Source organism: Sebastes umbrosus, chromosome 20, assembly GCF_015220745.1.
Source record: "Sebastes umbrosus isolate fSebUmb1 chromosome 20, fSebUmb1.pri, whole genome shotgun sequence".
In the NCBI taxonomy this organism is placed as follows: domain Eukaryota; kingdom Metazoa; phylum Chordata; class Actinopteri; order Perciformes; family Sebastidae; genus Sebastes; species Sebastes umbrosus.
Genome location: NC_051288.1, coordinates 13692353 through 13720059, shown reverse-complemented (window position 1 = coordinate 13720059; position 27707 = coordinate 13692353). Strand labels below are relative to the sequence as shown.

The window sequence follows — 27707 nt, the reverse complement described above, 5'->3', positions numbered from 1 at the left end:
TTGCTACATGTTTTTTTTTTAGTCCAAATCTCTCATATTTCTCACCTATTTCACTACTACTTCTACAACTACTAGTAGTGTTTATATATGCAATAAAATGTGCTACATGAGTTTCTTTTAGTCCAAATCTCTCATATTTTTCACATATTTCTCACCTATTTCCCTACTACTACTACAACTACTACTAGTAGTATTTATCTATGCAATAAAATGTGCTATATGTGGTGTTTTTTAGTCCATATCTGGTACTTTGTGTGACAGGTGTGATTTTGCTCCTGATCAGCGCGTCATGAGGTCCCACGAGCCTCGGCGGTTATAGGACGTTAGGGCTCGCGGAGGAATGTGTGTCCTAGCAACGTCTCTGGGTCGTTAGACCTGAACCTCGAACATTTACTCAAATACAACCCACAAACTCTACTTTTAGAGTAAATACAACCCACAAACTCTACTTTAATACATCCCATGTGTGGATAGAGTGTCTATTTTGTAAAACAAGGCGAGAATAAGCGGTGAAAGTTACCCACCTTCTCTGCCCAACGAGCCCGTCACTCCGAGCAACACGGCCCCGACGAACACCAAACTTCTCGCCGCCTCCATCTGCTGCTGCGACCCGGCGGCTCTCTAGTCCATACTCACAAAGTAAGCTGGTTTTCTGCTGTTCCTAAATGAGGAGTTATTACTCGTACTACTCGGGACTGTTGTTGTTGTTGGAGTTGTTGTCCGTTTCCCTAAATCTCAGTGACTTCCTCTCTGGAATACCTCTGTGCCTGTTGGTAGTAAAGCGTGACAGCCAGCAGCGCGCAGGAGCGGAGCTGGAGGCGCGCTCCCGTGAAGGCCTGAGCGGGGAGTGGCAGGTTGACTCAGCCCGCCCTCACTGCAAACTGAGCTCTATCACTACAAACTGAGCTCTATCACTACAAACTGAGATATATCACTGCACACTGAGTTATCACTGCACACTGAGCTCTATCACTACAAACTGAGCTTTATCACTGCAAACTGAGCTCTATCACTGCAAACTGAGCCCTCACTGCACACTGAGCCCTCACTGCACACTGAGCCCTCACTGCACACTGAGCTCTCACTGCAAACTGAGCCCTCACTGCAAATTGATGGATTATCACAGACAAGTAGATGTAAAAGTTTAGTTAGAATATTGTTTTGAAACCATTTAAATGTTGTTGTTTTTTAATGGCAGCACATAATGACACCTGTGGTCCTCAAAAATTTACCTGGAAAGACCACAGGTGCTATAAATTAGAATAAAACACCCATAATTCAATGAAAGTAGTGGTCATTAATTGTTTTTGCAAAGACCATAAGGTAGGGAACCATCCATGTTATTTTGGGGCAATTAGATGAAAGAAATCCATATTTATGATATAGTGAATTTTGAAAATGGGTCATATTTGACCCAAGGACAACAGGAGGGTTAAACCTGCAGTAGGCAGACTGTTTTTGACATTATTGCGGGCAAAAAACTCCATGATAACCTTTCAGTATTATTATAATGCAAGTGTTCTGAAAGACTTCTGCACCTCCTCTTGGCTCTGTTTTCAGGCTTTAAAGGTCCCATATCATGCTCATTTTCAGGTTCATACTTGTATTTTGTGTTTCTACTAGAACATGTTTACATGCTTTAATGTGAAAAAAAAACAACTTTATTTTTCCTCATACTGTCGGCTTGAATATGCCTGTATTTACCCTCTGTATTAAAGGGACTGTTTGTAACTTCTTACACGTATAAATCATTGTGAGTCAGTGTCCCAAGCGCGCTCGCGTGTGGCTACGCTGTTCCGACAAGACTCCAACACAAACTACACGGAAGCACCAAAACCGCAAAGTTATATCTAGTGAAGCCCATCTTACAGTGTTGGCCGCGGTCGGAGTACGTTGGGGAGACCGTAGCTTTAGTCTCCAGGGCCAGAGTCTCTGCTCCTCTGCTCCTCTGCTCCTCTGCCTGTTTACCTTCACTTAGCTCGCTCCACCTCACGTGTATGCGCGCACACTACACACTGCAGGAGAGTTAGTTTAGCTCTGAGAATATCTAGTACATGTACAGTGGACATTTGTGCAGAAATAACTGCTGCAGCTCCTCCAGACCAACAGAGGTTTCCCGTGTCTTGTGAAGTGACGGGGCACCGCAGCAAGAAACGTTATCGTCTCCGACCAAAACTCCGGTGTCTCCCCTGTTTCCTCTGGCCGCGGTCGGGAGGCAGAGGCAGGAAAAGCCAACACTAGGATCAGCATTGATTCATGGAGAGACCTTCGTCTGGTCAGCCAACATTACTGCCAAGCAGGTGAAATAAAGAGTGATATTGTGGTTTTAGATGACGTGTGTTGCCTCACTGTTTTGAGCGATGCTCGTTCATGTCTATGAGGAGCGAGCAAGCGCGAGCCCGACGCTGATTTTCGTTGACTTAACGGCCACAGGTGTCGCTGTTAACAAGCATTTCTGATTCTTACAAACAGTCCCTTTAATTATGCCTAATTTCAGAGTGTTATATTGGCACATTTGAACAATTATTTTTAGAGTTGCATCATATAGGCTATACAATCTAATCTAATGTAATTTGCAAATTAGTACCTACTGTATAACTCTCTAAATATGGAGTAATAAGTACAAATTGTCCCTCTCAAATGTAGTGGAGCGGATGTATAAAGTAGCAGAAAATTAAGCAAAAATACCTCAAAATTGTACTTGTGGCAATTGCATAAATTATAAGATATCTCTTATTTCTCAACTGAACTAAACAAAAAGGGATTTTTGTTATCCTACTACCTTGCAAAATAGAAGTTATACCTATGGCTTGTTTATAAAGTTGTTATTTATGATTTTATTGATCACTTATTAATTGAAGAATGCTTCAGAGCAACCAGGCCAAACAATAATGTACAATAATCCATTAAACATTTATTCACACACATCATCTGGCCTCCCTCAATCCCCACTCACATATGAGCCTCCTATCTGTATTACTATTAAATGTTTACTGTTTATGTTTTCCAACTCCACTTTCTTTATCAATGTATCTTTGTGTGTTGCTGACTTTATAAAAAAGGGAATGATTTGCATGATACTGGCTTGGAGCATCTTCATATTTCTCATGCCCTGCACTTCACGGTCACAAATCAGGAGTTGAGGAAAGAAGAATAAACTCTATTCATCCCGATCTATCTGCTCTCCCCACCCACAGCAGCCAGGGTCAGAGTCCGACCCATAGCCTGCTGCACGGAGGAGCTATCAGGAAACAACAAAACGCTTCTCACTGAGCCATGCAGAACACAAATCCCAGACTTTTCACAGTGGTTAGTGCTGGTTCTGCTTAAATGTTTGGTTCCCATAAAATAAGTCACTAAGGCCTTCATGAGACACAGCCAATTTAGCATTCTGGTTGTTAGATTTTCTACGCTGTAAACTTCAGCAAAATGAAGTTTTACGAGGAGTTCTCAAGTCTTGGATGAAGTTTGCTGGCTCTAAACATGCAAAACCTCATATATTAGCTATAAAGTTATGCATTTGGAAGTCAGCCTGGCCCAATAGTCAGTTTTCTGTAGGTAGGGGTTGCAAAAACATAGCTGTCTCTCATAAAAACATTATTATTAAACATATTTGTTGGGGTCTGCATGGGGGGCAACAAGTGGGTGAGAGATACTGTGTGCAAGTGAGAGAGTCCCAGGACAACTACTACACAGACTGCAAAAAATACAGTTCCTTCAAGTCTGAGAAAGGCTTGTGTTGGACAGTGAATATCAATGAACACATCACAGTTTCACTTGCTTATTTAGATCAACAGGCGTAACATATGGCCTGGAGACATAATGACAACTTACAAAGAATCTGTTCATATGATACCAGCACAAATGGTACAAGGGCAACAGGACCTTCAGACTGCAGTGGATGAATCGCAGACTATACATGCAATGTGTCACTTATACTTTGGAGTCACTTTTTGTGTCCTGTCACACTGTTAGGCAGTGGTGGAAATTTAATTTTAATATACGAAAGTACTTTTGGCTGGGGACCCCTTACAAAAAAAACCTGTGTCTGGTTGGGACCCCTTGTCATGTCTCAGATGTCTTTGAGTTGTAATCAGTTTCACCAAAGAGACCTCGCATATGGTTTCATTTCAAATAATTTTTTTGAGGCCCAAAAAGGTGAAATTATTCAACATTTCACAAAAGAAGCAAAGATCGCAGCAGAACTTTTTTATTTTTTCTTCTTAACTAGTTATCTCACGACCCCCCAGACTGGGAACCATTGGACTAAACCTAACCACATACAAAGAAGATTAAAATAGCTCGACCAGCTACAACAGTAAAATGTAATTTAAGTATTGACACACCAGTAATAACACTTAAAGTACATTTAGCTTGTTCTACTTGTACCTAAGTGGGAGTTTGAATGCAGGACAGTATTTTCACATTGTTGCATTGATACTTTTACTTAAAGCAGCAGTGGGTAGAATTGGAGCAAATATGATTTTAAAAAGTTATTTTTATAAAACAGTCACTATATCCTGACAGTACTGCATGAAACAGGTAATCTAAAAAATCGTGTGCCCGTGTCCTCCGGGGTCCTCTGGTATCCTCCGTTGTCCTCCGGTGTCCTCCGGTGTCCTCCGGTGTCCTCCGGTGTCCTCCGGTGCTCCTTATGGCATCTGCAAGATTTCACAGACCGGAGGAAAACAAGCAATCAGAGCGGAGCTGGAGCCTGCCGTCTCTGAGCAGCTGTCAATCACTCGCCAACTCTGAACGAATGGTCAAATTAGGTAGCGCTGATCAAATATGAATCAATATTCTGTTACTGTAATGCCTATTTCTCACCTCAAATGTTTTCAGAATCATCTTGTAGTGTACTGTTTAGCTGTAAAATGAGAAAGTTTGTTTTTTCCTCAACTGATCTCAACATGGCTGCCGAGTCACACACTTTCTCATTTTACAGCTAAACTTGAGCTGAACTCTCTGACGGTGGTGTCAGAGAGCAGGATGCTGTCCAAGTTACGTGTCATCTTGGATTAAGTCTCCCACCCACTCCATGACGTGCTGCTCAAACACAGGAGTACATTCAGTGCATTACTCATTCCACCGAGATTCACCACAGGAAGTCATTCCTGCCTGTGACCATCAAACTTTACAACTCGTCCCTCTGAGTGTCTCACACACTGAGTCAATAGACTGGACCTGGATTTATTTCACCCATCAGCTGCTATATACAATACTGATTTAACTCAACTGTACAATACTACTACTACTACTACTACTACTACTACTACTACTGCTCCTACTACAATAATACTACTGCATTTATACTGTAGGCTACAGAAATATTCTTATTTAATTTGTATTTATACCGTTATTGCATTTATATTTATCACACTTAATAGATCCCACTTCTCAGCATTTTGTATTTACTTATTTACACTGTGGTTATATGTTATATATTGTATGTCTTAATGCAAATACTTGTACATATTTCCTATATTCTCATTTCTTATTCTTATTTTTATTGTTTACTTATATTTCTCTACATATATTGTGTTATACATTGTAGCATTATGGACATGACTTAAATGTTACATACTCAGTCAGCTGCTACTACTCCATAATTTCTTATTATTCTGTGTATTACAGATTAAACTGTACGATAATTGCACAATAATTTAACTGTACAATAATCTGTCATTTATAATGTACATTTCAAGAAATATTCTTATTTATACCATTCTTGCATTTATATTGAACACTCTTAATAGATCCCGTCTCTCAGCATTTTGAATTTACTTATTTACACTGGGTATATATTGTAAGTGTTTGACATATATTGTGTTATATATTGTAGCACTATGTACATCATTTATATGTTACATACTCCTTTATTTCTATTTTCACACATTTCTATGCTTTTATGTAAGAGCAACTGTAACGTCCAAATTTCCCCCCAGAAAGTATTTCTGATTTGGATATTTATGCATATTTGGAGAACCACTAAAACAAGATAATTGAAGAAGAGAATCATGTTTACAGGACAAAAAGTCAATCCTCTAATAGGGGTAAAAAAGACACAAACAAGCCCCATTCCTTATCAACAAAGAACACTTTTATTTGTTCCATTTCTTTCCGGGTTTTTTTTGGTCAAATATTCGATGTGAGGTGGAGGAAAGTGCACTGAGTAGGAGAGGTGATGGTGACGGTGCGCAGGGCAGCAGGCAGGGGGCAGCAGATGAGTGAGTGAAGAGGAGGGATGTGGTAATGAAATGATATACAGAGAGAAAACTGGAGTTTGTTTTATGCTAATTCCTCAGGAAATATTCATTCTTATTAAAACAGGAACCAATGAGATGATTCAGCAGGTTTCTTATCAGTAGACACTAGAGTACTTTCAGTTTTTAATATAATTTTGGGATAAATTGAAATCAGATTTTGTACTTGTTTTAGCTTTTTAGAAGTATGTATATTGTCATAATTGGGCCCCAGACACAATTTCAGGAATGTCAGTTGTTAATAAACATTACCACATCTGAGAATATGAACAGTTTTGGCCAATAACAATTAGAATATGCACTATATAATGTTTCTTATCTCATAAGGCCAGTATCTCTGCCACGATTTCAGGAATCTTTTTGCCACCCAAACCTCTCCACGTCTTTCTGACCTCCCAACCACCCCCATCCCCATCACAGGCTGTCAGCAAAGCTAAATTTACCCATCGTCTCACACACATTCACGCAGCAAACCTCCAACATATATATATACACACACACACACGCTCACACATCAGTAGTTTTACAAAAGCATCAAGCACAATCTAGCTTTCTCTCTCTCACACACACAGTGATTCAGTTTACGATGGCAAAAACAACACAATGTCGAGTCAAGGCAACGTGTACACACACACATACTGTACTGGTCATTGTTCTCACACAGAAATACAAAAGGCATGGGCAGAATTTCAAACAAAAAATGCACGTTAAATGTACGCACACCCGTAAAGTGCACATATGGAAGGAAAACTCTGAGGGATGAAGACATACATGGTATGAATTCAAGAGTTTTTGGTGCTAACTCTGAGAGGAAAAGATTAAAAAAAAGAGGAAACTCATTGACAAGCAGGTCTGATATACAGTATGTAAGGCAGACGTGGAGGGAGATGGAGTATTTTTACATGATGGGGCGGTTATCTGGACAGCAGCTGGTTGTGTGTGTGCGCCATTCTGGGGAATATTACAGCAAGAAATGCAACCAAATCCAAATAAACAAACACCTAAACACTCATTCACACATGCCACCTAACCCCAGAATGTATTTATTATAAAGCCCCCAGCTTCCTGTTGCAGCTTCTCCTACCTCAATCATTTTCTCCTCACACTAAAAGGCAATCCAGGTGAATAAAAACTAATATTTACCATTGTATGATCATCAGGCATTTCCCACCCTAATTCAAAATCAAGTAATCAAAGGAATAAAGCACACAAATTGGTCAGCGACAACAGAAATTAAAACAACAAAGGCAGCTGATAAAAATGAAAATGTGAATGAAGAGTATGAGAAACAAAAGCAGCAGTGGAAACAACGCAGGCACAAAAATAAAGGTGTGATGGTGAGAAAAGAAAAAAAAACACAGTCAGCTAGAATGGCCTCCAAACATAAACCCCCTTCCCCCTATCTCTCTCTCTCTCTCTCTCTCTCTCCCTCTAGAACAATCCACTGGCAGCCCACTTCACAAGGGGCAACTCTCTGTGTCCGCCAGTCCTCTTTTGGCACAGATGGACACATGCCGTACCAAACACTGGAGGTTGTGACGGCCTGGCTGGGGATTTGGTGCCATCTATTGTCAGCCACAGCAAACTGCCATTTGTGCAGAGCTTGCAGGTAACTGGTGAGAGTCAAATCACGGGTTCAGGGGAACAACTTCAGAAGCACCCGAGAGTCGAACAGTTTCATGTGGTAGAACACAAATCCTTCATCCTGTTTAGCAGTTATGATAAATGGCAAAAGAGTCTCGGAGCACATGTCTGTACAAGGCAAAGTTAAGTAGAGCAAGCAACAATCGTGATCTAAAGAAAAATAGAGAAAGTATCCCCCAAATAAATAATAAAAAAAAAATAAAAATGTAAAAAACAAGAGATATGTAAACAAAGTCTACTTTGATGGAAGTCATAGTGGTGTCATGCGTGTCATCTGGGAGGCTGGGCTACGTCCGTGTTCGGGTTGCCGGCTGCCCTGATTGGAGACGTGCGAGGGAGTAGGCGTGGTGACGAGGTGATGAGCTCCTCCTACTCGACTTTGACACCCATCTTCTCTGTGTTTAGTAAGTAGAGGCTGTCGTCTATCAGGAAACTGGAGGGAGAATGAAGCGAGGATCATTTATCGTGTATTTATCTCTATGAAAGGGACAGTGTGTAGGATTGAGTTGTCATCTAGTGGTGAGCCTGCAACCAACTGACTACTCAGTTCACTCCTCCCTTTCCAAGCATGGCGGATTTTGTGAAGAGGACCCGCTCCCTATGTAGATATGAAGGGGTCATTCTACGCTAACGAAAACACAACGATTCTTAGTTTCAGGTGATTATACACTAATGAAAACATAGTTGTGAATATTTTATTCCATTTCTGCCAATAGATCCCCTGAAATGCTACACACTGGCCCTTTAATATTCCTTTTAATTCTCTCCTTTCACACACACATAAAAAGCAACAATTTCTTTTCATTTCAAGGTAAAAACATTATCTTTCTCTCTATTTCAGACACTGTCTGAAATGCCTCTCTTCCGTAAAGCTACGACACAAAGACAGAGCAGGTGAGTGGACGAACCTGTAGAAAAGGAAGTGCACCGGTATGGTGCTGAGGTGCCAAACAGCGTGAGCGTCGAGGACCCAGAGCATTGGGGGGAAGTCCAGCAGCTCCAGCAGGGCCAGGCCGTGAAGCATCACCACCACCAGGCCGCACTTCCACCAGTACGGCAGGGTCCGCCGGTTCTGCCAGCACCAACACAGCCACCACAGGAGGTTCACCATGCCTTTAAAGACAAAAGATGGTTAAAGATAAGAAAGACAAAGAACCAGATAAGAGCAATCTTAAAACAATAGTAAATCAGTTGTGAAAAATTTAGTGATGAACTCGATGACCGAGGAACTGATATTCTGTAAGTTGTTCTAACTGCAGACTGAATCAAATTTGTAATGAGAATTTACCGGTAAGTATAGATATTGTAAACAAAAGCAGCTACAGAAAAGTACTCAAAATAACACAACTATCAAAAATAAGCTATTACGACCAACCAAATATGAGCTTTAATGTGACTTTTGAGCATTTGCTTTACCGATGGTGACGTTAGCAGCCATGTTGTAGCCATAGTCGAAACTGACAAAGGTCAAGTAGGACACATGCGAGGTAAAGGCCAAGATGAGCAGGACTCCCACCATGCTGGACACTCCAGGTCGCCTCAGACCCAATGTTCTGACGAAGAGAGCACAAACAGAAATGACGGATTAACAGAATAACAACAAGCATCCCAGATGATGTTTTTGTCTTCCAACTTCTTGAAGTAAATATTCACAAATTCTTATCATAAATATAAAAACATTTGACAGAAATGTTTAACAGGGTCAATGATTAATAGAGTTGAAGGTGATTTTAGTTCTCCTTTTCTCCTCTTTTATCATGGGAGAACATCTGTAGGAACATTTGTTTTAGAGCTTACCTGACACAGCATAGGTAGATTGAGTAAAGAATGACCGCTGTTGCACAGAAATAGTCCATTTTCTAGAAGAGAATATCACACAGAGACAAAAACACATTTACTGACAACAGAAATCAACATCAAGACTTGTACGTTACTGAGAATATACGGCACACATCTGGATGGCTTGTCAGTAATGCCATTAGGATGCTACTGATCAGCTAAGCTCACTTGCCAATAAAATAACACTCATCTCAGCATGTGGTCTATCAGTTCAAAAGATATTTTAGCAGCTCTCCATTCTGTTTACAATAAAGCTGCATCAAGAAGTACATTTTTTAAAATGAACACTGAATCAACTGACTGCCTGTAATGTGAAAAGGTCGCTTCTAGCCGTGCTCAGCTCATTGTTTTGGTTCGCTGGTCTGCATATTGAGTCCCAACGGCTCTCATCAACCCTCCATATAAACAGCTGCTGCCAGCTCACGAGCTTACTGAACAGATAGTATTCTCAGGAGTAAGTAGACCAAACCGCTGCTGAATAGTGAGACATTATTCATTTTACATCAGTCAGGTAGAGAGAAACAAAACTCTGAAAGGATGCCCATGCTGCTCTGTTTCTGCTTTGCTCACAGGTAGGCCATAAAAAACTTGACAATCCAATTATTCTTTTTGTTGTGACGTCAGCAAGCATTACCTCGGTTAGATAGGTGTCCCGGGTGTGAAACACTGTGGACCATAACCAGGCATTAAGAGATACCTGAAGAAACACACACACACAGGCTCTTGTTAAATACGCATAGTACATTTTGTCATGAGTGTAAACACATTCTGTATTTATTTGTGCTTTCATTTTTCTCCATCTCACCAGAGAGAAGGCGTTGATGGTGTGGTACATGGGGCTCTGGCGCGGCACCGTACTCCGATAGCGCAGCAGCATGAGAAGGCAAGCCAGGCCGTTGAGCAGAGAGGCCAGGGCAGACGCTGGCTCCTCAAAACACAGGAAGCGCGCAAATGGCCACTGGGAGAGATGAAATACATCACTTATAATTTCACATGTGACTAAAATCAATTAAAATGAAACCAAACACTGACTGGAGCACATAAGAAAGTTTTGTTCTTCTGATTGACAGAATAAGAAGCTGTTTTACGTTGTAACAAAGCTCAGTGTGATTCACATACTGGGCCCTATAACAATTACCAACCTTGCCGTGGAACTGTGGGACCCTGTACCCCTCGGCCTGGTAAAGCCCCACTGTGGTCCACATGCATTGATAGCGACAGTCATCGCGACATGTCCAACCTGGAACAAAGAGAGAGGAGCACAGGTCAAAGGGTCAATTCAATAGGTACGAATATTCTACAATAAAATACATCTGGAAAATGATTGAATTAACACCTAATTTTCAATCGTTTAAGTGATTTTTTTTAAAGCTTAAATTCCAAACGTTCTCTGGTTGGCTTCTACAATGTGAGAAATTGATGTTTTTCTCTGTTTTATATCAATCCTTAGAACATTTTAAAAGGAAATTATCATCACATTTAATTCATGATGTCTAATTATCTTTTGATATGTTTAGATACATATATTTTTTCGTTTTTATTGGATTGTTTTCCACTGTTTGGTTAGGGTTTTTCTGCACATTTTGTGTACTTCTTGTTGTTGTTTAACTTTTGTTGTATTTTTAAAAGTATGTTAGTTTAGATCTTTCTTCCTTTTTTGTTATTGTTTTTTTTTTCTCCTGGGGTTGGGGGGAGGTCATTTCTATAAGCCTGTGGCTTCTTGACCTCTCCTGTCACATTTCTTGTTTTTCTTTCATTGACTGGATTTTGTGCAGTTTTATATATGTGCAAATAACCCAGCCAACATTTGTATGTGGGGCCCATGTGGGTAGTAAATAGGCTGAAAAATGGGCCCTACATGGGACTGTCCACGGGTTCCATAATGGCCCAATGTCAATTGCCCACATGGATTCCATGCAGGATTACAATGGGTGTTATGTGGGCCCCAACTGGGCAACATACCCAAGACCCATCTTGGTCCCAGCTTTAAGTTTTATGTGGGAACTACATGGGGACTACATGAGCTGAAATATGGGTTGTAAGTGTCCACAGTTTCCATGTTGGCCCCATGCACTAATTTCCCAGTAGTGACCCAACTAGGACCCACACAGGTAGCCCACATGGGGAGCCCGTGTGGGACCAACTTAGTTGACCCAGGTACCCCCAGCATAACCTATGTGTGGCCCACATAACCATGTTGGCTGGGGAATAAATAAATAAAAAATGTAATATTTGAAGAGTTTTTATTATTATATACATTTGAAGATGTCGACCCTTGAGCTCTGGGAATTTCAGATGCATTACTTTCTGACATTTTATAAGACCAAACATTATTGAGAAAATAATTTAATGTGTGCATAGTGGCAGCCCTAAAACATGTGCTCATCTTATTTTACAGCTGAAGAGAAAGAGGCACTACTTCTCATTTTCTCTTTTCTGGTTGGATTACATGGTTATCAAAGCTTCCTCTTTATCAAAACGTTTTTAAATCTCACAGAGACAGACACACTATACAAGGCCCTTTTTAGTGGCACCTTGCTCAGCCAGAAGAACAGGTTTCAGTTAATGAATGAAACAGTAGAACCTGTGTACTCTGTAGAGAAACCTCCAGACTGCTAGCACGCTAAAGCTATCTTAACTCACCTACCAACAACAACAACAGCTCACCTGTCAGCGTCATGTACTGCGGCTGGGCGGACTGGAAGCCCCGTAGCCGAGCCCCGGTGCAGTTGGTCCGGACACACTGCTTCACACAGTCTCGGTACACCGGCTCCTTGTCGCCTTGAGATGACTGCACGGTGGTAACCGACATCAGGAGCAGCAGCAGGACGGTGGTCACAGCGGGGAGTCTGACAGATGTGCAGCGGGCTGACGATGAAGTCACCATGGTGACGGTGGAGGTGGAGGGTCTCAACCCGTCAGGACTCACGAAGGCACGGCGGGACGACAGCGGCATCGAGTCCACATCACCACACAGCCATTAACTAGTGAGTTAGTGGTGACAAACAGGGCCTGAAGTGTGTTACAGTCACAGTACAGTCTGTCCACTGTCTCTCTCATCAGGGTCAAGTTTCAACACTCTCATATCACTTCCTGCACGCCCTTTTCCAAAATAAAACACTCACTTTTGTTTTAAGTAATAAAACATCGAGTTATAGCCATAGTATCATATTTGTTCGGTATAAATGTTTCCAATTAGCCTCATTGTTGTTGTTAGCCTACTTATTTGCCAGATTCGTTACCGGTATTTGTAAAGCGACATATTTGTAGCTTTTATTTTGAAGGCAGAACGTTTTGTTTGAGTTATTTCTACTTCCTATTTTGGTGGCGACGTCACTGGGTCACGTGATTTATTGATCTATTGATTTTGGTCGTATATGCCTATAAATATATTGATATATGGTAGCAAGATATAATGTTTTGTATAATTTATATTACAGTATATGATTTAATACTTGGGCACTGAGGAACTGTGATAATAATAATAATGCTAATAATAATAATATTGATAAAAATAATAATAATAATAATAATAATACAAAAAATAACAATAGTAATAGCCCAAGAATGTGATTTGCAAAATGGATGAATAATACATAAAACACAGACGGAACTGACAGGGAACTAGTGATAATAATAATAATAATAATAATAATAATAATAATAATAATAATAATAATGATAATAGCCCAAGAATGTTATTTGGAAAATGGATAAATAATACATAAAACACAGATGGAACTGACGGGGAACTGGTGATGATGATAATAATAATAATAATAGCCTAATAATGTTATTTGCAAAATGCATAACTAATACATAAATTCCAGACGAATAAAAGTGTCAGTATCATTTATGATGCTACATTAAATATGTATTCTCTGTCAGTCAAGCAAAAGGAACTAAAAGCCTCCCTCATAGTTGTGTGACATGTGTCCAATACAGTGTATTAACAGGTGTCTTCCCTGCTGTGGAAAATGTGTCTTGCTTTGAATAATGCATGTATTTTCTCAGTGTTTAACTTGACACTCTCTTTCATCACCAGTCACTTTCCATAGCCTGTCAACATCTGTGGTTTGCAAATGGTAAATGAAATAGCCCTTTAGGTAAATTACATGGTTCAAAGCAGAGATATTTCACGGCATTTACTTCCTTTATTTTAACCTATGTGGTTGTAATACATCGAGAAAAATTACAATTAACCTTAACAGAAAAATATTTGTCAAGCACTCTTAGGCAGAAAAAGTATAAAAGTTATATAAATCCTCTATTCAGTTGTGCACATTGATTTAAAATGCAAACATGTTTTGACCTCACAGGGTTTTCATCACAGTGGAAATAGATTGATTACACCAGGTACCCATATAGACAATAGATTACAATGGACACACACAAATAAAACAACTATCACAATGATATCAAAATATTGAAATCATGAAATAAAATGAGATCATGTACATACAAATCACATCATGCAGTATAGTCCCATCAATAAATACAACTAGGAAGGTTATTTATTAAAGTACTTTATGATGTATTTTACTAGATAAATATACTTTCTCACACTCTGCCCAGCTCTAGACAGCTGGGGAAATGTCTGTTACTAAAAACTGAAAAGACAAAACAGAGTTTCATTTCGGCTTCCAACATTTTAGCCAGTCCAGTTTTCCCATATTGTTCAAACACAGGAAGAGTGAAACTGTGTTACCTATTAAAGTGATGGTCATCACTGAAATCACTACATCACAAGTAATGGTGTCTTTATCCAAGCTCACAAACCTGATCACCAAAGAAGTCATTATTGGAGGAACATAGGTGGTAAAGGTAATGATCATGTTAATGATGATGATCTGCAGAGCCTTCTGCTTCTGGGGGTGGATGTCTTTTCCTCCAGGGTTGGATCTCTTCAGGGTCCAGAGGATGGAGAAGTCACAAAATCCAATAACAGGGAGAGTCAAAGCAAAAAAAAGGATTGGGGCGAGGCCAGTCAGAACCTCGTGTGCGGTAGCAAAATAAAACCCATAAGCAACCGCCACAGTCCAAACACCGACAGCCATCAGGACCCTGGGAGTCAAACTCTTTCTCACCCGATATGTAATCGGATGAACCACAGCCAAATAACAGTCAAGACAGATGCAGGTTATAAGGAGAGGCCTCCCACACAAATTGAATGAATATAAGAACATCATAAAGCTTGTATACAAAAGGTTAGACCCATGTTGCATGTAATACAACTGTGGTAGAAGAAAGAGCAAATACAGGGCATCCATTACAGTGATATTTGAGACATAGACATCATTGGGGGTGAATGGGGTTCCTTTTCTTCCTTTCTGAAACATGTCCACAAGTAAGGCAACACCTCCAGGAAATCCAAAAACAAAGGAAACTGAAGTGACACATGTCCAGAAGATAATACCCTCCTCACTGCCTTGACAGACCGAAGAGATAGCAGATGTTGCATTAGCAGTGATATTAATTAACCAAGACATTTAGATTTGTGGTCTTGCTAAAAAAAAGCAAAAAGCACTATACAACCTTTTTTCCCTCTCTTATTAATCAATTGAAAACACCTACAGCGACTGAACACACTAAGCCGACCTCTCGCTGCTGTAAAGTAAAATGACAATATGACCAGCTGTGTTTGAGAAAGTGCTCTTGATTTGAATAACATAGGTGCAGCAGTGAATATTAAAGTTGACAAGCCACACAATCACCATCTGTCACATCAATTTTCCACCCAGATGTGAATTAGTTTTACTGTAAAATCAGGAATGGAAAATAATTCAAATGTTCAACAAGTGAATGAAGTAGAACCTGTGTTAGATGGGTCGTTTTAAGCCACAATGGTGCACCCAAAGCATGACAATAACAGAAACACATCTAAAGTCAGGTCATATTAAAGGAACAGTGTGTAACATTTCCGGGGATCTATTAGCAGAAATGGAATATAATATTCATAACTATGTTTTTATTAGTGTATAATCACCTCAAACTAAGAATTGTTGTGTTTTCGTTAACTTTCATATCTACATAGGGAGCGGGTCCTCTTCACGAAGCCCGCCATGTTGCTCCGCCATGTTTCTACAGTAGCCCAGAACGGACAAACCAAACTCTGGCTCTAGAGAGAGCTTTTTACGTTACCTGAAGGTCACCGTAGTTCTCAAACACGCTTGTGAAACTGAGGTAACGTGAGCCATATGTTGGAAAACGGTGGTACCGCCAGCCGCCGTCTGACTGCCATTGCTCCTAAAGTAGTGTTATTATGGTAAGGATGACCTCTGAGCGAGGCGTACAGCGTTACCGCGGTCTTACCCTCGATGGCTCACGTTACCACAGAAACTTCTCTAAAAAGTCTGTAAAGGGGGGACTCGTTGGTACCCATAGAACCCATTTTCAGTCACATCCCTTGAGGTCAGAGATCAAGGGACCCCTTTGAAAATGGCTATGCCAGTTTTTACGCACCAAAATTTAGAGTAAATTGTTTTATCAGTCCAATCACTGTGGTGTCATTATGATATCTGGCAACACAGTCATATGTGAACAGACTGTAGAGTAAGGGACTAAGGCAACAACCCTGTATGCCAACCTTTCATATTAGATTCAATGTTATAAGTAGGCTTCAATTATCAGAACAATTCAGGCTCCATCATGTGGCTCAAAAGTGTACTGCAGATATAAATGTTAAATAAAAGACGACAGAAGAAATTCTGCAAATTAATTTGGCGACCCTAATAAAATCTCCTGCGACCCACCCACACGGCCCCCACTTAAACCAACACACACAGCGTCATACGAAAGATAGTGGATTTTATTTGTACTTCTTTATTTGTTACAGACACAATCATAACAACAGGAGAGAAACAGCGGTGAGAGGAAGGGAGTAGAGTAAAAAAACAAAGACGTTTTACTTTTGTTCCTTTCTTTCCTGCCTCCCGCTCACCATCTTTCACCATCTCTTTCCCTATTTACAAGATTTTTCCTATTTTCACTGCAACTTTTCCTTTCGTACCTGCGTTTAAGAGAGGGAGAGACAGGTTAAAAAGAAGGGGGGTAGGCAAACTATTATAGTACAGTACTCCCACTCTTTTACTGTGCACTCCTCTCTGTTGCAAACAAAGGGACGAATCCATGAAACACTCTGAGTCAGGTTGAGACTAAACAGACTGCAGGCTGCTTTACTTGTTTCAAGTAAGTGACTGTGCACGCACCACCGCACCCAAGAGAAACTTCTGACTGACTTTATACACTGGACCTCATACATGTAGGTATGATGCATGCACTGCTGGCCTCAGCGCAGAAGGACAGAATGAGTGATGGCGGGAAAAGAAGGAGCAACAAGAGGCAGGGATAGAGATAGAGAGAGTGTTTCGGTGCCACAAGATTATTTTTTATTGAAAACAATCCCATGTCTCCCTGTTGGTACTCACACACAAACAAACCCCACAGCCTTCCGTCCTCTCACTGAGTGTCTCCATAAAGGAGACAAGTCTTTTTTTGTAGTGAAGCAGAGAGAGCGGGCCGGGGGGCGCGGAAGTGTGCGAGGAAGCCACGTGGTCGGAGAGGAAGGTTGGTGGAGGTCTAGTACGGGGTTTGAAAACGGAGGTAGAGATCTTGAGAGATTTGGGTTTTGTACTTTACTCCTCTTCCTTGTCTTCTCCGTGTGTGATGACGTAGCAGATGTTCTTGTAGTCCACATTGCCAGCCACATCAGGGGGGAAAGCAGCCCACAGGTTGGTCATCTGGCAAGGGGGGGGAGATTAAAGAAATGGCGTTACAATCCCGAACAACTAAAGACAGGATGAGCGAGACGAAGATGGATCAGCTCACCTCCTCAGCGGTGAACCTGTCGCACTGGGTGGTCAGGAGCTCCTCGAGGCTGGAGGGAGAAAATAGAGAAAAATGAATATCAGATAGTCTATTGTGATGGATGGTAAGTTAAAGGTAAGTAAGGTAAGGTAAGGTAAAAGCCCTTACAATTCCTTCTTGATGGCTCCAGTGGCCTCAGGGTCCAGGACCTTGAAAGCGCTTACGATAACGTCCTCGGGGTCAGCACCTAATAGTCAAAGCAGCCAATTAGTCTCAATTATAAAGTATAAAAAACAAGCCTAAATAAAGAATCCTGAATTATATCAAACATGTAATGTGGGGAAAATATGTATGAAATAAGACAAAAATGTGACGAGCAAGGTGGTGCATGTGTCGACGCACCCTTCAGCTTCTCGCCGAACATGGTGAGGAAGACGGTGAAGTTGATGGGGCCGCTGGCCTCCTTCACCATGGCCTCCAGCTCCTCATTCTTCACGTTCAGCTGACCCATGGTGGCCAGCACGTCCCTGAGGTCGTCCTTGCTGATGATGCCATCTCTGTTCTGGTCGATGATTGTGAAAGCCTGCCGGCGACAACGCAGAAAGAGAGGAGCGGTTACAGTCAGTAAATAGAAATGAATCAAAGGATCACCGCCTCCTCAGGTGTCATCCAGAAGCCCTCAAACTCTAAACCACAATTGATTAAAACAGTGAAAATTGAGATCCTCACATTTCATCATTACGACTTGGTTATGATAATTATTTGCCAGAGATAGCCTGCCAACATAAGCGTGTAAATGTGGAGGCGCTCTCCACCTCTCGTCCCACATAGCTGGGCGTAGCACCCAATGAAACCAAAGATGGCATGGCAAACCTTTTGGGACTTGGCAGCTGGTCGGCCACTTGTCTTTCTAAGGTGTTAAAATGGTCTCGGAATGTGAGACGAACCCGTTGCGACATTTAAGGAGACGGTATCGATTACAGCTGTCACCCCAACCACCCGCCAACCCTCCCTCTTTTTTCAGCCTTGTGACTAAATCTGATGACCCTGTCCTCAATGTTATTTCAGCTACTGTTGTATCCTGTTTTCTTTACACCTGTACACTGAGGAAAAGCCCCAGAGAGACTTTTTGTAATCTAACAACACAAATCTCCTTTATTATTCAGAAAAACTTTCCTGAGGTAACAAAAAAACATGTTCCTCTTTCTCTTCCATAAACACAGACTCAACTTCAAATCTTGTTGTTTCTACCTTGAGCCCCTCTTTCCTGCTTTGATTAATATTTCTGTCCACCAGCTGTTGGGCGGCATTCTAGCGGGGTCACACAACGAGTGTTTCGACTCTCTGAAGAGGATTACTGAGCCGCCCCGATGGAGAGGTAGCTGCTGTCATCGGAAAAAACACTGATTTACTGTCCTGTCCTGCTGATCAGGACATTCTCGTTGCCACCTGATGAGGTCTATAGCTTCCTCGCGTTGCCCCCCAGAGGTCAAATGCTACGTGGAGGCATTGCAGTGTACAAAATGTCCCCTTTAAGACCTCAATTTTTACGGCAAGGGAACTTTGAAGTACGTGAAATGTGGAAAACTTTACCTCCTTGTACTCCTGGATCTGGCTCTGCTCAAACATGGAGAACACATTGGAGGATCCACCCTCAGCCTGCTGCTGCCTCCTCTTGGCCTTCTTGGGTGCCTGGGGAAAAGAAAGGTAAAATACACTTTAAACATCAACCAAACAGACTTTACTATAAGATGCAGTGATCCTGGATAACTCTAACGCAAAAAAAATACGAAGGATGTCAAGGATGCCCTCTGTGAGAGGTCACAAACAAAAGGACACAACGGAGTCTTTTTTGTTTCGGTAAGTCTACATCCATATTGTGGCTAAGATCAATGAAAGATTGCTCGAAAAAAAAGTCTAACTAAATTACTGTATCTGTTGGCTTTTGACAAATCACACGTTTTCATCACAAATTGTTTTTTCCTACAAAAGAAATCTGTCCATTTTCACCCAATTTAGTGTAAATTACAATGTAATGGCTTTGGGCACTACAATAATAAGCCAAAACATGTTGTATTTCTGTATTTCATCAAGGATAAGTTTACCCAAGCAGATAAAAGTTAAGACTCCAAATCCACATTTTGTGAGGCTTCATGATGCTGTTGGTAATCCAGATAGCATCTGTATCAGTGATGCTTTCATCTCATCAAATCAAATCCCTGTCCTTCCAAGGAACGTGGCCCACACTCACCATCTCTCAAGTTTTTGGGGTTGTTGGTGGTCAAGAAGAGAAGCCTACGCCAAGCCGATGTGACTGACATGTAAGCGTTGGCCCCTAGGGGCCTTATATACTAGCCCACGGGGGACTAACTTTAGCCACACCATCAGGTTTGGCTGGAAAACAGAGCTGAGGGAAAGTAAGAGAGAGAGGGAGGAGCGAAGGGGCGGATCGGCTTACCGGTGCTCCAAAATAGGCCCCAGGAGTCTTGGAATGAGGTGAATTCAATGCCAACACACAGGCCTGACTTTCTGTCATCTGTGGACTAATATGGACAAAGTGGCATGACAGGACATGCTGAGGGACACCTGACCTGCGACTTCTTCTTCTTGAGTCTTTGTTCTTGTTCCTTTTATATCCACTGTGAAAAAATTGCTTTGATACAAACACATGAGGAGGATTAACAGCAATTAATAGCCTCGAGCTGCTCAGGGTGCCAACATGTACTCGCGGTTGACATATCCTGAAGTCACCACCTGTCTAAATGATAGGTTTGTGTCCTGCTATTGGCAGTAGCAGGTTGTATAAACAGTCATGAAACTCGAAAGCAGTTGGCTGATGATGGATATTGGTCAAGATCCAGCAATGACACGCGACTACTAGGCCTCTGCAGGCAACTGACCTTGCATCAATGAAATGTGTAAACAGTCCTGTGATACCGACACAGGTGGCAGGAAATACTTCCTGCAAATACTGTATGTCTAACTTTCAAAATCTGGTTGTTTAGAAGAAGAAAAAGCCTCTCTTTCATGTTGCTTCATGGCTTTGTGCATTGTTAGAAGTGAAAAATGCCATAAACAGTTAGAAAAAACGAAAATAAAATATCAGATGTTGACAGAATTTTGTTTGCAAGAGAAGCAAACAAATCAAATATTTAATCGTTCTCTGTAATAGGAGGACTCTGTTAATGTCTGTTTCTATGACAATAAGTCATATCTGTGATGGGAAACAGCAAATGACGATTGGACTAAATAAGCAGCTTTCCCACCGTGGCTGCACTAATTTAGGATGCTCCTGGTGGTTCCCAGTATAGTTGCTTTAGAACAGGAGAACAGCGGCCCACCCACTAAACTCCATATATGAGCTCCATAGGCTGCCATCAGTCATGCCACCGACAGCTAAGACATGTATGTATTGGGATCGAGCACCGCTGTGAACCAATACTTCATTCATTCGTACGCCTGAGGGACCAATATGTCTTTTTCTTTTTATATTCTGGGTGTTGATTTTATCTGATCCTCCCACAGAGAATTATTTGCAGATAAGTGAGCAACAGTTGAATCCTATGTGAAGAAGGTCACAGACACTTCAAGTATGGGCTTGAAGGTGACAGGGGCAGAAAGAGACCGAGCTCTGTCAAAGACCATAAAACTAGACAGCTGTAGAGACCGAAATAGCGCTGGCTCCCCCCCGCCACCATTCTCTTTCTCAGCCATTTTGACTCTCTTGTAAAATTCGACAGACTTCGCCCTTATTGGCCAGCGTTGCTCCCGTACAACTCTTTTTTTTTTACCCATACAGTCACTGGCTTTGAAGGGAAAGGAAGTCTAATTTACTGGGATATAGACAAATTGGGTAATTAAGTGATCAATAACATTTGATTAGTGAATAACAGGGCTCGGTATCACACCTCAGTTTGGTATTAAAAACAAGACAGCTGGCATCAAATTTCTCGTAATCCTGTTTATTCATACTTTGATCAGATAGGTCCTGATTTGAAATCACAGTTCCGCAAATTTTTTACTAATTTATTTCGACAAAGGTCTTGTTTAGCTGTTTGTGTTTGGACAAGCTGATCAATAGTCTAGTGCTGTTCATATGTAATGACTTGTTCTGTTCCCTGGTGGTGGCTCTTGAGGCTAATTTAGGCTATAGACTTATTCTGAGACTAATTAATCAAAGACGATGTAACTGAATGTACAATGGAATGAATGTTTGTGAAAATTTGAACGACCACTTTCTTAACGTAACACAGATGTGATGTTGTAAACAGTATGTATACAATGAATATGATGTTCTGGATTTCGGACCCCAGGAAGACTAGCTAGTACCATTGGCATCAGTTAAGGGGGATCCTTTTAAATAAATAAATATCTTAAAGGTTTCAGAAAATGTATCATTTTGGTATTTGTATAGAAACTCAGGTATCAAATCAGCATTATCAGTATCACACTAGAATTAACGCCTCATGGTTGTATGTCTCCGGCCACCAGTCAAGTTGCAGTTTACATCCATGCCTTTCTAAAATGTCATCACTTTATCCTGTTAGACATTTCTGTGAAATTGTCATAATTAGCATATGAATTCTTGAGTTATGCAAAAAACATGTTTCGTCAGGTCACAGTGACCTTTGACCACCAAAATCTAATCAGTTCATCCTTAAGTCCAAGTGGACGTTTGTGCCAAATTTGAAGAAATTCCTTCAAGGTGTTCCTAAGATATGGCGTTCACAAGAATGTTACGGATGGACGCGCACAACCCAGCCATGGCTGTCTTAATTAAAAAAAATTACCACGGCCACATAACATTTTCGATTCTGATTGGCTGGTAGGATTGATTTCTGGTAAATGGACATGAATGATGCAGGTCTTTGTTTGCAGTTTCTAAATTAAGGCACCGGTTTTAAACTATTTAGTTTCACTATTACAATTTAGTTTTTCACTTCTGCTATAATGGAACATAAAACTTGTCGGGTATTGTCCCTTTCTTTAACGATACCCAACCCGACTGATTAGGTAGACTAGATGGACTATGTAGAGCACATAAAGATCAGTTAGATGGAGGCCGCATTTGGATGTGTGACCTGTTCACACACCTGAAATCACTTCACTGTAACAAAGATCAATAAAGCATGAGATCATTTATTGACTCTATGGCATGAGTAAAAAATAAACAGTATGTTCTTGAACAACAAATATATACAAATATATCCCAATAATAATTGTTGTAGCTCAAATTCCTATTTACAAAATAGCTTTGCAATGCAACCGCAGGTAAAATGAAGTCGTATACACTTCCCCCTTTTTATCCAAAATCTATTAAGTTTCCGCCCTCGACAGCTTCCTCACCTCGTCCCCTCTTTGACCAATCAGCAATCAGTTCCTTCACCTCTTTTCCATAATCTTCATGCAATTTGGTGAACTCCTCCTTGGTGCTTAGACACAGCCCGGACCACTCCCCCAAATGCGGAGCAGGAGTGTTAACGGGCACCACGTTGGCGCTCCTCTTGGGCCAGAGTTTGGGTGATCTCTTACTGGCTGACTTGGACGGAGTGGTCGGAGTTAGGAGCATCTGATTGGAGCTCAGACTGATTCCTGCCGCCACAGCTGCTGCTGCTGCTGGATACGCCGGTGGCGTTGAAGACCGTGTGCTCTGGAAGGCTGCAGGATATCCTGCTTCTGCTGTGTTGAAATTTGGCATGACGAAAGGGTTGCCTGGTTTACTGGGGAACTCGCCTAATGCATCTGATGAAAGAGAAAACAAGACAGAGAAATACATAAATAAGTTACATTAACAGAGAGGCTAAACCTGCTGACATTACACTGCCCTCTTTTTGCAGAGTTTTGTTTTCTTGTATTTTAGAGTAACCATTTTATTTTCTAGCAAGACTGCAAAATCAGAGGATAAAAACTGGCCTATCTTTAACACTTCAGCTATGACCAGCATCACTCTTGACTTACCGCACACTTGGCAGCGAAATGTCTCTTTCTAAACTGAAACGTGAGGTTGAAATGTATTGCAATCAAATACAACTAAAACCACAAAACTAGTTGAATTTACCGTTTTGGTTTTCAAAATTTAGATTAGTACTAACTTGACTTATTGTGTTTAAAATGTCAGACAGATGTTATGACATTATAATGTTTGCATATTATGTACCACAATGCACCATGACGTCTGACGTGGAGGCTGTAAACAGTGGTGCCACACACAGCTGTGCTCTAGGACAAAGGGCAGCTCTCTTTCACCCACAGATAAAAAGAGCCTGTCTGTCTCTCACCTTTGTACTTCTTCTCCAGATCCATCACCAGCACGGCCAGGTAGCTGTGGTTGGCTGACAATAGGGCTTTGATCCAGCTCTCCAGACTCTCCTGGTCCTCGGCAGCAAACTTGTACGTCCGCAGTCCCGGCTCGCTCCACACCAGCGAGAAGGCAAACTGCTCCTCGGACTCGCACAGCTGGACGGTGCAACCCTCCAGAACAATCACTCCCGTCACGTCCCGGTCGGCCGGCCGGTCCTTGTAGAAGAGGAGGTTCCCCTTCAGCACGCACCAGCGCTTCTGATAGGAAGTCTTTATCTCGCCCTGTGGGACAGTTGTGTGACAGTTTACTGACTCCTGTACAAATAGCTCATTTACTCAATTTCTTACACAACAGTCTGGTGAAATACGTAGCTCCCTGGGAGGTTAAATGGAAGTGTTTCATGAAATTCACCAAGAAGGGAAGTAGAATTTGTATTGTTTCTGTTTCTATATGCTTAGAAATTCAAAATAATATATTATTTTTGAAAGCTGTATGGATTGACTGCCCTCCAGATAACTCAAGTATTCAAGCTATTTATTCTATCTTATAACATGTACTTTGATTTGCCTGATTTTAGTTAAAGCTGCAGTGGGTAGAATTAGAGCGAATATGATTAAAAAAAAGTTATTTTTATAAAACGGTCACTATATTTTGACAGTAGTGCATGAGACAGGAAATTAAAAAAAAAAAAAAAAATCATGTGCCTCTGTGTCCTCCGGTGCTCCTAATGGCATCTGCAAGATTTCACAGACCGGAGGAAAACAACCAATCAGAGCCGAGCTGGAGCCTGCCGTCTCTGAGCAGCTGTCAATCACTCACGAACTCCAATCAAACAATCACCTGCTTGGCAGCAATGATCAACATTACTGCCAAGCAGGTGAAATATAGAGTGATATTGTGGTTTTAGCTGACGTGTGTCGCCTTATGGTACGTGTCCACAGGGGCATTTTTTTATCACGAGGGGATGTGACGCTTTCCCTCTGTGGGCTGCTGTTCCCAGCTTTCAAACCGAAAACAGTATGGAGGCTCGTTTGGAAACTTTCTTCTTTTATTTCACGAAAATAGTTCAACGAAATGTGTTTCTGAGAACATTTGAGGCGAGAAATAATCCATGCATTTGCTGAATCTGTCTTTATTTTGGATCGACAACGTTTATTTTAAAAGATTCTCCGGAGTCTCGAGAGGCGGCGAGTCGCGTCGGACGCCTGTGATTTGCACAAAGTAGACTAGACCTCAACTTTATACAAATGAGGAGCGGGCGACTTGACGCTCCGTCTCTCAAATCGTGCCGACACGCTACCAGAATGCATTGCACGGCTGTTTACATAGACAATAAATGGGAAGCGTGAAAAGGACGGAGCCTGTGGACACGTACTACCTAAACTAAAACGTACTGTTTTGAGCGATGCTCGTTCATGTCTATGTAGAGCGAGCACAAGTGCGAACAACAGGACGCTGACTTTCGTTGACTTAACGGCCACAGGTGTCGCTGTTAACAAGCATTTCTGATTCTTACAAACAGTCCCTTTAAAGTGTCCTACCTTCTTGTGGAGGTAGCCTTCTTTGTCCACAGGTGAGGCGCTAGATTCAAAATAGGTGGTGGCAACTTTTTCATCAAACTTCATTTCAACATCCCAGGCTGCGTTGACCTGAACCTACAACAACACAGACAAAACAACAACAACTTATTTACTTCCCCATTTATTACTAGCCTGTGTAACATTAGTATGTTTATGGAAAATGAACTAGCTTAATGTTTAACACTGTGTCTGTGTCTTTGCAATAAGGAAATGCTGAATTTAATCCAGTTAAAACAGTGAAGTACACAGTTTAATATTGTTAATATTAGTTTGGAAACGTGCCAACCTGACGCCATTAATAGCTCAACCGTTTTTAAGGCGTTACCGTCGTTACCGTCTAACGTTACCCTCGTTACCGTCCGCTTGTTCATAACTGACTCATGAGTTTCCGGTTTCCGTGTGTAAAACATGTTTAACTTTGATTTGAGAGAAACTGCGAGGTCAGACTAAGTCTCACTTCCACATGGTTAGTGTTTACTCACCGGTAAGAGTTGAGTAAAGTGTGTTTCGGTTTCCTCCTCTGGGTGTGTGTCAATCACTTCCTGGTTGCCAAGGTGAGGGCAGCACTACGTCATCAGGCAGGAACTAAACTCTAATGTTTTTTTTTTTTGTTTTTTGTTTTAATATATTTTATTAAACAAATTCAAATTTACAAACAACATGGCTCATAGATCATTGCATTCAAGTAAAAAGGACAAGGTGCATACAGAATAAGAACAAATAGAATATGTAAAATTATACATGAAATTAAGACATGAAAATAATAATAAATTAAATTAAGGGCTAGGGCTGTACATGTAATTCGTATTCTTCTATTATACTTTAAGTTTCAATGCATTTTTTTTCATGAATTTAAGGGCTTTTATGTAAGAAAGGAACTCGGAATGAAACACATTACTAAACTGTAATGTACTGAACAAGCTTCAGCTATCACATCCTGAAACTTGGTCTCATTTATTCTACTCCTGTAAATTTACATGTGAATTGTGGAAAAGATGTCAATAATTCTATACTTGTTAACATTTTCTCAGATTTTGCACTGTACTATATAAATATTATATTTGGTTGCTATGATTACAGTGTCAAACTGTTTCATTTTTTAATTCTCGTGACGTTCCACATTCACAAGTGTAAATTTACCAAAAAAAGCCTTATTTCTTTGTATTTATGAAAGAAATGGATCTATATCTGTCAACAATTTCTTCCTCACAAAACAAAAAAGCAATGAAAACAATGGATGTATGCAATATCTTTATAGTTTTTAAGTGATATGTTGGTTTTGTTTTATTTCTGTTGTCCTTTTATGTTTGGCACAGCTCTTTGTTTATGTTTTCGCTATGATTCTTCTGTATATAAATGTTTTGAATGTTTTCTGCTGTTACTATGTATACTGCCATTTTGAAATAAAAAAACAAAAAAAAAACAACTTCAGCTAATTGCACAATACAGGAACTCAATCCACGATAAAGCCAATTGTTTTTTATAAAGGCGTTCAAAAATAATGTATAATAATAATAATAATAATAATAATTTTATTTGTGGAGCACTTTTCAAGGCCAAGGAAATTGACGTCATAGACAGCAGAATACAATGAAACATAAATAATTAGATAAAAAACAATAGAATGGGAAAATAAAGAAACAAGCATATACATATTCATACAATTACATATGCACATATATACACATCAGCACACAAGCATACAAAAGACTAAAATTCATTTGACTGGAAAAGCCATTCTATAAAAGTGAGTTTTAAGACTGGATTTAAAAGTCGTGACAGATGTCAAATGTTTCTTATGCAAACATTTTCAAATCTTGGCACTTGTTTCATTGACATTATACCAATACATTTGCCCATAGAGGTCATATCCAAGGTGATTAGCATTAGAAAATAACTTTAATTAATCAACATTTATAAATGCAAGTCTGCATCACCAGTTAGACAGACCTCCATAAGTGCCGATGTACCTAGATAATTTGATTTATTACAAACTTGTTTGGAAATTTGCACCAGTAAAGTACAACTAAAGCAGGCCAAGCATCATTACCCTTACCAAAAAGAAGTTTATTCAAGTGTGCTATTAGTATACTTCATTTCAGCTTAAAATAAGAGAGTATACTTTCAGTTTACTTTTTATATACTTATCAGAGATATACTTAACAAAAGTATACTTGAGCATACTTGTCTCATACTGACAAGTACACTTAGAAGTCTAAGTATATTTGGCTTATACTGACAAGCATACAGAAAAGTCTAAGTATATTTGGCTAC

General features: G+C 40.6%; 4 protein-coding genes and 1 long non-coding RNA gene across 7 annotated transcripts in view; 1 reads left to right on the top strand and 4 right to left on the bottom strand.

Moving 5' to 3' along the window:
* Positions 1–1032, bottom strand: part of erbb2 (erb-b2 receptor tyrosine kinase 2) — a 28834-nt gene extending 27802 nt beyond the window's left edge. For both annotated transcript variants that reach the window (XM_037754568.1, XM_037754569.1), the window contains exon 1: positions 525–1032. In XM_037754568.1, the coding sequence (XP_037610496.1) occupies positions 525–597 (73 nt within the window). In that variant the 5' untranslated portion in view covers positions 598–1032. The remainder of the gene's footprint in view (positions 1–524) is intronic.
* On the top strand, positions 265–9108 carry LOC119479217. Its single transcript, XR_005204640.1, has 3 exons — positions 265–639; positions 7699–7872; positions 8749–9108. It is a non-coding gene; the product is annotated as an uncharacterized LOC119479217 (long non-coding RNA).
* Positions 6079–12839, bottom strand: pgap3 (post-GPI attachment to proteins phospholipase 3). Its single transcript, XM_037754571.1, has 8 exons — positions 12414–12839; positions 10889–10986; positions 10552–10704; positions 10381–10443; positions 9705–9766; positions 9324–9460; positions 8816–9020; positions 6079–8340 (listed from the first exon to the last, which is right to left on the bottom strand). Exons 1-8 carry the CDS (start codon positions 12700–12702, stop codon positions 8277–8279), a joined length of 1071 nt encoding a protein of 356 aa, XP_037610499.1. The 5' UTR covers positions 12703–12839; the 3' UTR covers positions 6079–8276.
* A 3697-nt stretch (positions 12840–16536) lies between these two features.
* mylpfb (myosin light chain, phosphorylatable, fast skeletal muscle b) lies at positions 16537–19944 on the bottom strand. The gene is made up of 6 exons (XM_037755336.1): positions 19804–19944; positions 19146–19244; positions 17955–18135; positions 17721–17799; positions 17574–17622; positions 16537–17485 (listed from the first exon to the last, which is right to left on the bottom strand). The coding sequence occupies exons 1-6, from the start codon at positions 19804–19806 to the stop codon at positions 17381–17383; spliced, it is 516 nt and encodes a 171-aa protein (XP_037611264.1). The 5' UTR covers positions 19807–19944; the 3' UTR covers positions 16537–17380.
* A 2727-nt stretch (positions 19945–22671) lies between these two features.
* LOC119479569 (sesquipedalian-1-like) lies at positions 22672–26039 on the bottom strand. 2 transcript variants are annotated; one of them, XM_037755334.1, is made up of 4 exons: positions 25916–26039; positions 25395–25508; positions 23831–24134; positions 22672–23294 (listed from the first exon to the last, which is right to left on the bottom strand). In XM_037755334.1, the coding sequence occupies exons 2-4, from the start codon at positions 25476–25478 to the stop codon at positions 22855–22857; spliced, it is 828 nt and encodes a 275-aa protein (XP_037611262.1). In that variant the 5' UTR covers positions 25479–25508; positions 25916–26039; the 3' UTR covers positions 22672–22854. The 2 variants fall into 2 exon arrangements, with proteins under 2 accessions (XP_037611262.1, XP_037611263.1); XM_037755335.1 differs by lacking the exon at positions 25916–26039 and adding an exon at positions 25720–25835.
* Positions 26040–27707: the final 1668 nt, after the last annotated feature.